The sequence below is a fragment of the Rhodnius prolixus genome, unplaced genomic scaffold (assembly GCF_049639745.1).
Source record: "Rhodnius prolixus isolate KJV_2025 unplaced genomic scaffold, Rpr scaffold_2, whole genome shotgun sequence".
NCBI lineage: Eukaryota > Metazoa > Arthropoda > Insecta > Hemiptera > Reduviidae > Rhodnius > Rhodnius prolixus.
The window spans coordinates 58,905,616-58,918,939 of record NW_027411592.1 but is presented as its reverse complement, the minus strand read 5'-3'; the positions used below and the strand labels follow the sequence as shown (position 1 = coordinate 58,918,939).

General features: G+C 31.2%; 2 protein-coding genes across 5 annotated transcripts in view; one reads left to right on the top strand and one right to left on the bottom strand.

The window, feature by feature from the left end:
* Nucleotides 1-13,324, top strand: part of LOC141448557 (uncharacterized) — a 40,949-nt gene that overhangs the window by 14,028 nt on the left and 13,597 nt on the right. The window lies entirely within an intron of this gene.
* The window catches only part of mle (dosage compensation regulator mle), a 31,802-nt gene that overhangs the window by 12,586 nt on the left and 5,892 nt on the right, over nt 1-13,324 (bottom strand). For 3 of the 4 annotated variants that reach the window (XM_074116958.1, XM_074116959.1, XM_074116957.1), the window contains exons 6-8: nt 11,650-11,696; nt 310-536; nt 60-227 (exon numbers count right to left, since the gene is read on the bottom strand). In XM_074116958.1, coding sequence (XP_073973059.1) covers nt 60-227; nt 310-536; nt 11,650-11,696 — 442 coding nt within the window. Of the gene's footprint in view, nt 1-59; nt 228-309; nt 537-11,649; nt 11,697-13,160; nt 13,256-13,324 lie in introns of those variants that run through there. The other variant, XM_074116960.1, reaches the window with a different exon arrangement.

Here is a 13,324-nt window from a genome sequence, read left to right as displayed (position 1 = left end):
GTGGTTTTAATCAATCTATATATGCTTTTAATAGAAGACAAATCAAAATAAACACTCACCGTCGCCAGTGGACCCTCGTCAATATTACAAGCGGTCCATGCGTTCCAATTTGGTTGCGGTGGCGACCAAGATACTACGCCAGCAGATGTTTGTCGTTGAGAAACAAGTTCATCAAGTACTTGGCTGCAAACTAATGATACAGGTTCTTCTGCTGTACCGGGTCCCGTCTATCAGTTAAAAATGTGAACATTCCTAGTTAATAACTCTTAAAACTTTAACAACATTCAATAAAATTAAAATAAAACTTACAATAGGAGGTGGTTCAATGTTTAATGTTTCAAGAATACCAAGAATTCTTTCAGAAAGTTCAGGATCAACTTTCACTTCATAAGAGCTAATCTGTTCTGAAGTGGTTTTCTTCAACGTTCCAGAAAATGCTTCAATAACGCCCAAATGATACAACTGTCTGACAATACTGAGAGCACAACTTTTGGAAGCTGTTTGTTTATTAGATCCAGTTTCTCGGCCAGTGATTGCTGAGTTAAAAAAAAAATATATATTACTCTCTATATACAGAAACAAGTTCAATACTATGTGATACAAATAAAAAAAAAAATGACTTCTTCCATTTAAACTATCTCTACAATTGGGTAAAGAAACCATTAAAATCGGATGAATACAAGAGGAGATATGGAGGTTTGAAATTTGAACGTATTTGCAAACCTATAAACTTTAACCTTCCTTATCTCATTAAATATTATCACTAAAACATTGCCGTTTATACCAGTTCTTCAGCTCTCTTTTCTCTACAATTGGGTAAAGAAACCATTAAAATCAGATGAATACAAGAGGAGATATGGAGGTTTGAAATTTGAACGTATTTGCAAACCTCTAAACATTACCCTTCTATATCTCAATAACTATTATCAATAAAACACTGCCATTTATACCAGTTCTTCAGCTCTCTTTTCTGTGCAATTAGGTAAAGAAACCATTAAAATCGGATGAATACAAAAGGAGATATAGAGGTATGAAATTTGAACGTATTTGCAAACCTCTAAACAATAACCTTCCATATCTCAATAACTATTATCAATAAAACACTGCCATTTGTACCAGTTATACAGCTCTCTTTTCTCTGCAATTGGGTAAAGAAACCATTAAAATCGGATGAATACAAAAGGAGATATAGAGGTTTGAAATTTGAACGTATTTGCAAACCTCTAAACATTAACCTTCTATATCTCAATAACTATTATCAATAAAACACTGCCATTTATACCAGTTCTTCAGCTCTCTTTTCTCTGCAATTAGGTAAAGTAACCATTAAAATCGGATGAATACAAAAGGAGATATAAAGGTTTGAAATTTGAACGTATTTGCAAACCTTCTATATCTCAATAACTATTATCAATAAAACACTGCCATTTGTACCAGTTATACAGCTCTCTTTTCTCTGCAATTGGGTAAAGAAACCATTAAAATCGGATGAATACAAAAGGAGATATAGAGGTTTGAAATTTAAACGTATTTGCAAACCTCTAAACATTAACCTTCTATATCTCAATAACTATTATCAATAAAACACTGCCATTTATACCAGTTCTTCAGCTCTCTTTTCTCTGCAATTGGGTAAAGAAACCATTAAAATCGGATGAATACAAAAGGAGATATAGAGGTATGAAATTTGAACGTATTTGCAAACCTCTAAACTTTAACCTCCTATATCTCATTAACTATTATCACTAAAACACTGCCATTTGTACCAGTTCTTTAGCTCCCTTTTCTCTGCAATTGGGTAAAGAAATCATTAAAATCGGATGAATACAAAAGGAGATATAGAGGTTTGAAATTTGAACGTATTTGCAAACCTCCAAACTTTAACCTTCTATATCTCAATAACTATTATCAATAAAACACTGCCATTTGTACCAGTTATACAGCTCTCTTTTCTCTGCAATTGGGTAAAGAAACCATTAAAATCGGATGAATACAAAAGGAGATATAGAGGTTTGAAATTTGAACGTATTTGCAAACCTCTAAACAGTAACCTTCTATATCTCAATAACTATTATCACTGCCATTTATACCAGTTCTTCAGCTCTCTTTTCTCTGCAATTAGGTAAAGAAACCATTAAAATCGGATGAATACAAAAGGAGATATAGAGGTATGAAATTTGAACGTATTTGCAAACCTCTAAACTTTAACCTCCTATATCTCATTAACTATTATCACTAAAACACTGCCATTTGTACCAGTTCTTTAGCTCCCTTTTCTCTGCAATTGGGTAAAGAAATCATTAAAATCGGATGAATACAAAAGGAGATATAGAGGTTTGAAATTTGAACGTATTTGCAAACCTCTAAACATTAACCTTCTATATCTCAATAACTATTATCACTGCCATTTATACCAGTTCTTTAGCTCTCTTTTCTCTGCAATTGGGTAAAGAAACCATTAAAATCGGATGAATACAAGAGGAGATATAGCGGTTTGAAATTTGAACGTATTTGCAAACCTCTAAACTTTAACCTTCTATATCTCAATAACTATTATCAATAAAACACTGCCATTTGTACCAGTTATACAGCTCTCTTTTCTCTGCAATTGACTAAAGAAACCATTAAAATCGGATGAATACAAGAGGAGATATAGCGGTTTGAAATTTGAACGTATTTGCAAATCTCTAAACTTTAACCTTCTATATCTCAATAACTATTATCAATAAAACTCTGTCATTTGTACCAGTTATACAGCTCTCTTTTCTCTGCAATTGGGTAAAGAAACCATTAAAATCGGATGAATACAAAAGGAGATATAGAGGTTTGAAATTTGAACGTATTTGCAAACCTCTAAACATTAACCTTCTATATCTCAATAACTATTATCACTGCCATTTATACCAGTTCTTTAGCTCTCTTTTCTCTGCAATTGGGTAAAGAAACCATTAAAATCGGATGAATACAAGAGGAGATATAGAGGTTTGAAATTTGAACGTATTTGCAAACCTCTAAACTTTAACCTTCTATGTCTCAATAACTATTATCAATAAAACACTGCCATTTGTACCAGTTATACAGCACTCTTTTCTCTGCAATTGGGTAAAGAAACCATTAAAATCGGATGAATACAAGAGGAGATATAGAGGTTTGAAATTTGAACGTATTTGCAAACCTCTAAACTTTAACCTTCTATATCTCAATAACTATTATCAATAAAACACTGCCATTTGTACCAGTTATACAGCTCTCTTTTCTCTGCAATTGGGTAAAGAAACCATTAAAATCGGATGAATACAAAAGGAGATATAGAGGTTTGAAATTTGAACGTATTTGCAAACCTCTAAACATTAACCTTCTATATCTCAATAACTATTATCACTGCCATTTATACCAGTTCTTCAGCTCTCTTTTCTCTGCAATTAGGTAAAGAAACCATTAAAATCGGATGAATACAAAAGGAGATATAGAGGTAAGAAATTTGAACGTATTTGCAAACCTCTAAACTTTAACCTCCTATATCTCATTAACTATTATCACTAAAACACTGCCATTTGTACCAGTTCTTTAGCTCCCTTTTCTCTGCAATTGGGTAAAGAAATCATTAAAATCGGATGAATACAAAAGGAGATATAGAGGTTTGAAATTTGAACGTATTTGCAAACCTCCAAACTTTAACCTTCTATATCTCAATAACTATTATCAATAAAACACTGCCATTTGTACCAGTTATACAGCTCTCTTTTCTCTGCAATTGGGTAAAGAAACCATTAAAATCGGATGAATACAAAAGGAGATATAGAGGTTTGAAATTTGAACGTATTTGCAAACCTCTAAACAGTAACCTTCTATATCTCAATAACTATTATCACTGCCATTTATACCAGTTCTTCAGCTCTCTTTTCTCTGCAATTAGGTAAAGAAACCATTAAAATCGGATGAATACAAAAGGAGATATAGAGGTATGAAATTTGAACGTATTTGCAAACCTCTAAACTTTAACCTCCTATATCTCATTAACTATTATCACTAAAACACTGCCATTTGTACCAGTTCTTTAGCTCCCTTTTCTCTGCAATTGGGTAAAGAAATCATTAAAATCGGATGAATACAAAAGGAGATATAGAGGTTTGAAATTTGAACGTATTTGCAAACCTCTAAACATTAACCTTCTATATCTCAATAACTATTATCACTGCCATTTATACCAGTTCTTTAGCTCTCTTTTCTCTGCAATTGGGTAAAGAAACCATTAAAATCGGATGAATACAAGAGGAGATATAGCGGTTTGAAATTTGAACGTATTTGCAAACCTCTAAACTTTAACCTTCTATATCTCAATAACTATTATCAATAAAACACTGCCATTTGTACCAGTTATACAGCTCTCTTTTCTCTGCAATTGAGTAAAGAAACCATTAAAATCGGATGAATACAAGAGGAGATATAGCGGTTTGAAATTTGAACGTATTTACAAACCTCTAAACTTTAACCTTCTATATCTCAATAACTATTATCAATAAAACACTGCCATTTGTACCAGTTATACAGCTCTCTTTTCTCTGCAATTGGGTAAAGAAACCATTAAAATCGGATGAATACAAAAGGAAATATAGAGGTTTGAAATTTGAACGTATTTGCAAACCTCTAAACATTAACCTTCTATATCTCAATAACTATTATCACTGCCATTTATACCAGTTGTTTAGCTCTCTTTTCTCTGCAATTGGGTAAAGAAACCATTAAAATCGGATGAATACAAGAGGAGATATAGAGGTTTGAAATTTGAACGTATTTGCAAACCTCTAAACTTTAACCTTCTATGTCTCAATAACTATTATCAATAAAACACTGCCATTTGTACCAGTTATACAGCACTCTTTTCTCTGCAATTGGGTAAAGAAACCATTAAAATCGGATGAATACAAGAGGAGATATAGAGGTTTGAAATTTGAACGTATTTGCAAACCTCTAAACTTTAACCTTCTATATCTCAATAACTATTATCAATAAAACACTGCCATTTGTACCAGTTATACAGCTCTCTTTTCTCTGCAATTGGGTAAAGAAACCATTAAAATCGGATGAATACAAAAGGAGATATAGAGGTTTGAAATTTGAACGTATTTGCAAACCTCTAAACATTAACCTTCTATATCTCAATAACTATTATCACTGCCATTTATACCAGTTCTTCAGCTCTCTTTTCTCTGCAATTAGGTAAAGAAACCATTAAAATCGGATGAATACAAAAGGAGATATAGAGGTAAGAAATTTGAACGTATTTGCAAACCTCTAAACTTTAACCTCCTATATCTCATTAACTATTATCACTAAAACACTGCCATTTGTACCAGTTCTTTAGCTCCCTTTTCTCTGCAATTGGGTAAAGAAATCATTAAAATCGGATGAATACAAAAGGAGATATAGAGGTTTGAAATTTGAACGTATTTGCAAACCTCTAAACTTTAACCTTCTATATCTCAATAACTATTATCAATAAAACACTGCCATTTGTACCAGTTATACAGCTCTCTTTTCTCTGCAATTGGGTAAAGAAACCATTAAAATCGGATGAATACAAAAGGAGATATAGAGGTTTGAAATTTGAACGTATTTGCAAACCTCTAAACTTTAACCTTCTATATCTCAATAACTATTATCAATAAAACACTGCCATTTGTACCAGTTATACAGCTCTCTTTTCTCTGCAATTGGGTAAAGAAACCATTAAAATCGGATGAATACAAAAGGAGATATAGAGGTTTGAAATTTGAACGTATTTGCAAACCTTTAAACATTAACCTTCTATATCTCAATAACTATTATCACTGCCATTTGTACCAGTTATACAGCTCTCTTTTCTCTGCAATTGGGTAAAGAAATCATTAAAATCGGATGAATACAAAAGGAGATATAGAGTTTTGAAATTTGAACGTATTTGCAAACCTCTAAACTTTAACCTTCTATATCTCAATAACTATTATCAATAAAACACTGCCATTTGTACCAGTTATACAGCTCTCTTTTCTCTGCAATTGGGTAAAGAAACCATTAAAATCGGATGAATACAAAAGGAGATATAGAGGTTTGAAATTTGAACGTATTTGCAAACCTCTAAACATTAACCTTCTATATCTCAATAACTATTATCACTGCCATTTATACCAGTTCTTCAGCTCTCTTTTCTCTGCAATTTGGTAAAGAAACCATTAAAATCGAATGAATACAAAAGGAGATATAGAGGTATGAAATTTGAACGTATTTGCAAACCTCTAAACTTTAACCTCCTATATCTCATTAACTATTATCACTAAAACACTGCCATTTGTACCAGTTCTTTAGCTCCCTTTTCTCTGCAATTGGGTAAAGAAATCATTAAAATCGGATGAATACAAAAGGAGATATAGAGGTTTGAAATTTGAACGTATTTGCAAACCTCTAAACTTTAACCTTCTATATCTCAATAACTATTATCAATAAAACACTGCCATTTGTACCAGTTATACAGCTCTCTTTTCTCTGCAATTGGGTAAAGAAACCATTAAAATCGGATGAATACAAAAGGAGATATAGAGGTTTGAAATTTGAACGTATTTGCAAACCTCTAAACATTAACCTTCTATATCTCAATAACTATTATCACTGCCATTTATACCAGTTCTTCAGCTCTCTTTTCTCTGCAATTAGGTAAAGAAACCATTAAAATCGGATGAATACAAAAGGAGATATAGAGGTAAGAAATTTGAACGTATTTGCAAACCTCTAAACTTTAACCTCCTATATCTCATTAACTATTATCACTAAAACACTGCCATTTGTACCAGTTCTTTAGCTCCCTTTTCTCTGCAATTGGGTAAAGAAATCATTAAAATCGGATGAATACAAAAGGAGATATAGAGGTTTGAAATTTGAACGTATTTGCAAACCTCTAAACTTTAACCTTCTATATCTCAATAACTATTATCAATAAAACACTGCCATTTGTACCAGTTATACAGCTCTCTTTTCTCTGCAATTGGGTAAAGAAACCATTAAAATCGGATGAATTCAAAAGGAGATATAGAGGTTTGAAATTTGAACGTATTTGCAATCCTCTAAACATTAACCTTCTATATCTCAATAACTATTATCACTGCCATTTGTACCAGTTATACAGCTCTATTTTCTCTGCAATTGGGTAAAGAAATCATTAAAATCGGATGAATACAAAAGGAGATATAGAGGTAAGAAATTTGAACGTATTTGCAAACCTCTAAACTTTAACCTCCTATATCTCAATAACTATTATCAATAAAACATTGCCATTTATACCAGTTATACAGCTATCTTTTCTCTGCAATTGGGTAAAGAAACCATTAAAATCGGATGAAAACAAAAGGAGATATAGAGGTTTGAAATTTGAACGTATTTGCAAACCTATAAATTTTAACCATCTATATCTCAATAACTATTATCAATAAAATACTGCCATTTATACCAGTTATACGGCTCTCTTTTCTCTGCAATTGGGTAAAGAAATCATTAAAATCGGATGAATACGAAAGGAGATATAGCGGTTTGAAGTTTGAACGTATTTGCAAACCTCTAAACTTTAACCTTCTATATCTCAATAACTATTATCAATAAAACACTGCCATTTATACCAGTTATACGGCTCTATTTTCTCTGCAATTGGGTAAAGAAATCATTAAAATCGGATGAATACAAAAGGAGATATAGAGGTTTGAAATTTGAACGTATTTGCACACCTCTAAACTTTAACCTTCTATATCTCAATAACTATTATCAATAAAACACTGCCATTTATACCAGTTATACGGCTCTATTTTCTCTGCAATTGGGTAAAGAAATCATTAAAATCGGATGAATACAAAAGGAGATATAGAGGTTTGAAATTTGAACGTATTTGCACACCTCTAAACTTTAACCTTCTATATCTCAATAACTATTATCAATAAAACACTGCCATTTATACCAGTTATACGGCTCTATTTTCTCTGCAATTGGGTAAAGAAATCATTAAAATCGGATGAATACAAAAGGAGATATAGAGGTTTGAAATTTGAACGTATTTGCAAACCTCTAAACTTTAACCTTCCTTATCTCATTAAATATTATCACTAAAACATTGCCATTTATACCAGTTCTTTAGCTCTATTTTCTCTGCAATTGGGTAAAGAAATCATTAAAATCGGATGAATACAAAAGGAGATATAGAGGTTTGAAATTTGAACGTATTTGCAAACCTCTAAACTTTAACCTTCCTTATCTCATTAAATATTATCACTAAAACATTGCCATTTATACCAGTTCTTTAGCTCTATTTTCTCTGCAATTGGGTAAAGAAATCATTAAAATCGGATGAATACAAAAGGAGATATAGAGGTTTGAAATTTGAACGTATTTGCAAACCTCTAAACTTTAACCTTCCTTATCTCATTAAATATTATCACTAAAACATTGCCATTTATACCAGTTCTTTAGCTCTATTTTCTCTGCAATTGGGTAAAGAAATCATTAAAATCGGATGAATACAAAAGGAGATATAGCGGTTTGAAATTTGAACGTATTTGCAAACCTCTAAACTTTAACCTTCTATATCTCAATAACTATTATCAATAAAACACTGCCATTTGTACCAGTTCTTTAGCTCCCTTTTCTCTGCAATTGGGTAAAGAAATCATTAAAATCGGATGAATACAAAAGGAGATATAGAGGTTTGAAATTTGAACGTATTTGCAAACCTCTAAACTTTAACCTTCTATATCTCAATAACTATTATCAATAAAACACTGCCATTTGTACCAGTTATACAGCTCTCTTTTCTCTGCAATTGGGTAAAGAAACCATTAAAATCGGATGAATACAAAAGGAGATATAGAGGTTTGAAATTTGAACGTATTTGCAAACCTCTAAACATTAACCTTCTATATCTCAATAACTATTATCACTGCCATTTATACCAGTTCTTCAGCTCTCTTTTCTCTGCAATTTGGTATTGAAACCATTAAAATCGGATGAATACAAAAGGAGATATAGAGGTATGAAATTTGAACGTATTTGCAAACCTCTAAACTTTAACCTCCTATATCTCATTAACTATTATCACTAAAACACTGCCATTTGTACCAGTTATACGGCTCTCTTTTCTCTGCAATTGGGTAAAGAAACCATTAAAATCGGATGAATACAATAGGAGATGTAGAGGATGGAAATTTGAACGTATTTGCAAACCTCTAAACATTAACCTACTATATCTCAATAACTATTATCAATAAAACACTGCCATTTATACCAGTTCTTTAGCTCTATTTTCTCTGCAATTAGGTAAAGAAACCATTAAAATCGGATGAATACAAAAGGAGATGTAGAGGATTGAAATTTGAACGTATTTGCAAACCTCTAAACATTAACCTACTATATCTCAATAACTATTATCACTAAAACACTGCCATTTATACCAGTTCTTTAGCTCTCTTTTCTCTACAATTGGGTAAAGAAAACATTAAAATCGGATGAATCCAAGAGGAGATACAGAGGTTTGAAATTTGAACGTATTTGCAAACCTCTAAACTTTAACCTTCTATATCTCAATAACTATTATCAATAAAACATTGCCATTTATACCAGTTATACAGCTATCTTTTCTCTGCAATTGGGTAAAGAAACCATTAAAATCGGATGAAAACAAAAGGAGATATAGAGGTTTGAAATTTGAACGTATTTGCAAACCTATAAATTTTAACCATCTATATCTCAATAACTATTATCAATAAAATACTGCCATTTATACCAGTTCTTCAGCTCTCTTTTCTCTGCAATTAGGTAAAGAAACCATTAAAATCGGATGAATACAAAAGGAGATATAGAGGTAAGAAATTTGAACGTATTTGCAAACCTCTAAACTTTAACCTCCTATATCTCATTAACTATTATCACTAAAACACTGCCATTTGTACCAGTTCTTTAGCTCCCTTTTCTCTGCAATTGGGTAAAGAAATCATTAAAATCGGATGAATACAAAAGGAGATATAGAGGTTTGAAATTTGAACGTATTTGCAAACCTCTAAACTTTAACCTTCTATATCTCAATAACTATTATCAATAAAACACTGCCATTTGTACCAGTTATACAGCTCTCTTTTCTCTGCAATTGGGTAAAGAAACCATTAAAATCGGATGAATTCAAAAGGAGATATAGAGGTTTGAAATTTGAACGTATTTGCAATCCTCTAAACATTAACCTTCTATATCTCAATAACTATTATCACTGCCATTTGTACCAGTTATACAGCTCTCTTTTCTCTGCAATTGGGTAAAGAAACCATTAAAATCGGATGAATACAAAAGGAGATGTAGAGGATTGAAATTTGAACGTATTTGCAAACCTCTAAACATTAACCTACTATATCTCAATAACTATTATCAATAAAACACTGCCATTCATACCAGTTCTTTAGCTCTATTTTCTCTGCAATTAGGTAAAGAAACCATTAAAATCGGATGAATACAAAAGGAGATGTAGAGGATTGAAATTTGAACGTATTTGCAAACCCTATAAACATTAACCTACTATATCTCAATAACTATTATCACTAAAACACTGCCATTTATACCAGTTCTTTAGCTCTCTTTTCTCTACAATTGGGTAAAGAAAACATTAAAATCGGATGAATCCAAGAGGAGATACAGAGGTTTGAAATTTGAACGTATTTGCAAACCTCTAAACTTTAACCTTCCTTATCTCATTAAATATTATCACTAAAACATTGCCATTTATACCAGTTCTTTAGCTCTATTTTCTCTGCAATTGGGTAAAGAAATCATTAAAATCGGATGAATCCAAGAGGAGATACAGAGGTTTGAAATTTGAACGTATTTGCAAACCTCTAAACTTTAACCTTCTATATCTCAATAACTATTATCAATAAAACATTGCCATTTATACCAGTTATACAGCTATCTTTTCTCTGCAATTGGGTAAAGAAACCATTAAAATCGGATGAAAACAAAAGGAGATATAGAGGTTTGAAATTTGAACGTATTTGCAAACCTATAAATTTTAACCATCTATATCTCAATAACTATTATCAATAAAATACTGCCATTTATACCAGTTATACGGCTCTCTTTTCTCTGCAATTGGGTAAAGAAATCATTAAAATCGGATGAATACGAAAGGAGATATAGCGGTTTGAAGTTTGAACGTATTTGCAAACCTCTAAACTTTAACCTTCTATATCTCAATAACTATTATCAATAAAACACTGCCATTTATACCAGTTATACGGCTCTATTTTCGCTGCAATTGGGTAAAGAAATCATTAAAATCGGATGAATACAAAAGGAGATATAGAGGTTTGAAATTTGAACGTATTTGCACACCTCTAAACTTTAACCTTCTATATCTCAATAACTATTATCAATAAAACACTGCCATTTGTACCAGTTATACGGCTCTTTTTTCTCTGCAATTGGGTAAAGAAATCATTTAAATCGGATGAGCACAAAAGGAGATATAAATTTTTGAAATTTGAACTCGTATTTGCGAACTTATACTTGCATTTCAATTTGTTTAAAAATTATCCTAAAATTTATTCTACAATTAGTAAGATTCGTAAATTTTGTAAGATTTAAATTACTCACATCTTCCTAGTTTTTGCACAGGAATAGTCATCTCTGCTACAAATCCTCTAAAATATTATAAAAAAAAGAAGTGGGAATTAGTTACATTACGTTTAAGTATGTAAACAATGCATCCATTTTAAATTGCGTAAATATTTAATTTCTATAAGATTCAACGCCCTTAAATTTGTAAATATTCGAGTCAGTTAATAAATGCAATTTTTTGGCTAAATTTTCAGCCAGTCATTAAAATCTATGTTATGAAATGTTAGTCTATTCTTATTCTGACTATATTACAATAGAATAACATATTACACAAACACACAATATAAATATATATATTGCAAATATAAAGGTTCAGAGCTTAACGTGAAGTAACCAAATCAGCTAATTGGTTTTAAAATTAATTGAATTTAAATTTTATTCAGTACATTATTCAGTTTACAATCAGGGTTTGGTGCAGTCCTAATACGTTTTAATGTCCATTAAAATAGTTTTTAAAACTAATTAGTACTGACCATTTTACAGTAATTCAAAATAATATTGGCTAAGTGAGGGTACCTGTTAGTGCTTCCAAGACTGAAAATCTTGTTATTAGCAAAACGGAAGCAAAATTTCTTAGCTTAATTTCAACTTTAATAAATTATTAACTACCACAACCATGTTGCTTAAATTTTTTACAAACGGAAAGAGGAGAATTTCAACCGTATCCAAATAATTTCAAAAAAAAAAAAAATCTTTAATTAATTTTTGTTTTGCTAATGGATAACTATGAATTTTGTGGATCCCATAAATCACTGGCTTAATTCATTAATGAAAAATATCTATACTTTTAAGGAAGCTGTGAACAAAGTTTAAAAAAATTTTCTTCAATTAACCATAGAACGACAAGGCTGTATCATGAGACAAATTTACCTCAACTTTTTCATTTTTTCAACACTTATGATTTAAACCAACCATTTATTGGGTTTAAAAGTATATCTCATGTAAATCAATAAATGTGATATGAGTAAATGATATGACGAACCAAATAGATGTGATTTTTTATAAAATTCATTTCCCAAACGCAGAAAAAAAAGAAAAAAAAGAAGAAAGTATCCAAATTAGAATGAAAAAATGGAATCACTGTATGAGTAAAATCATCTATCAACCACACAATTTTGAAAATGTAGCAATTATTGTCCGACAAGGCAGGGCCAAGTATGACACCTACCAGGAGAAACGCAAAATAACTTTAAAACCGCGAAATGGAAAGCCACTGAATGACTGAATAAGAGGATATACTGAACGCGAAAAGGCTGTCCTACCATTTTTTTTTTCCTTCGCATGCACTGAAACTAAAGAAAAGTAGGTGTCATGTACGCACGTATGACATGTTATGACACAGCCTTGTCGTTCTACGGTTAAAAGTACTCCTGGCGTTGTTGAATCTACTAAAGACCTTCTATGGCCTATTACCCATAACCATATTCATTTAATTTGCAAACTTTACCAATATAAACTTACATTTTAAAAATAAATTTTATACTTACAGTAATTTGATGAAAGATTTAGTGTCGCCGGAAGAATGTATAATTATATTGGAAGAATCATCAGCAGCCAACAACTCTGTTTAGCTCATCTGTAGCTAAAGATCAAAATATCAATTTTTTTTTTTAAATTTATTTATCTTTGTTCAGCTGATTTCTTAAACAAA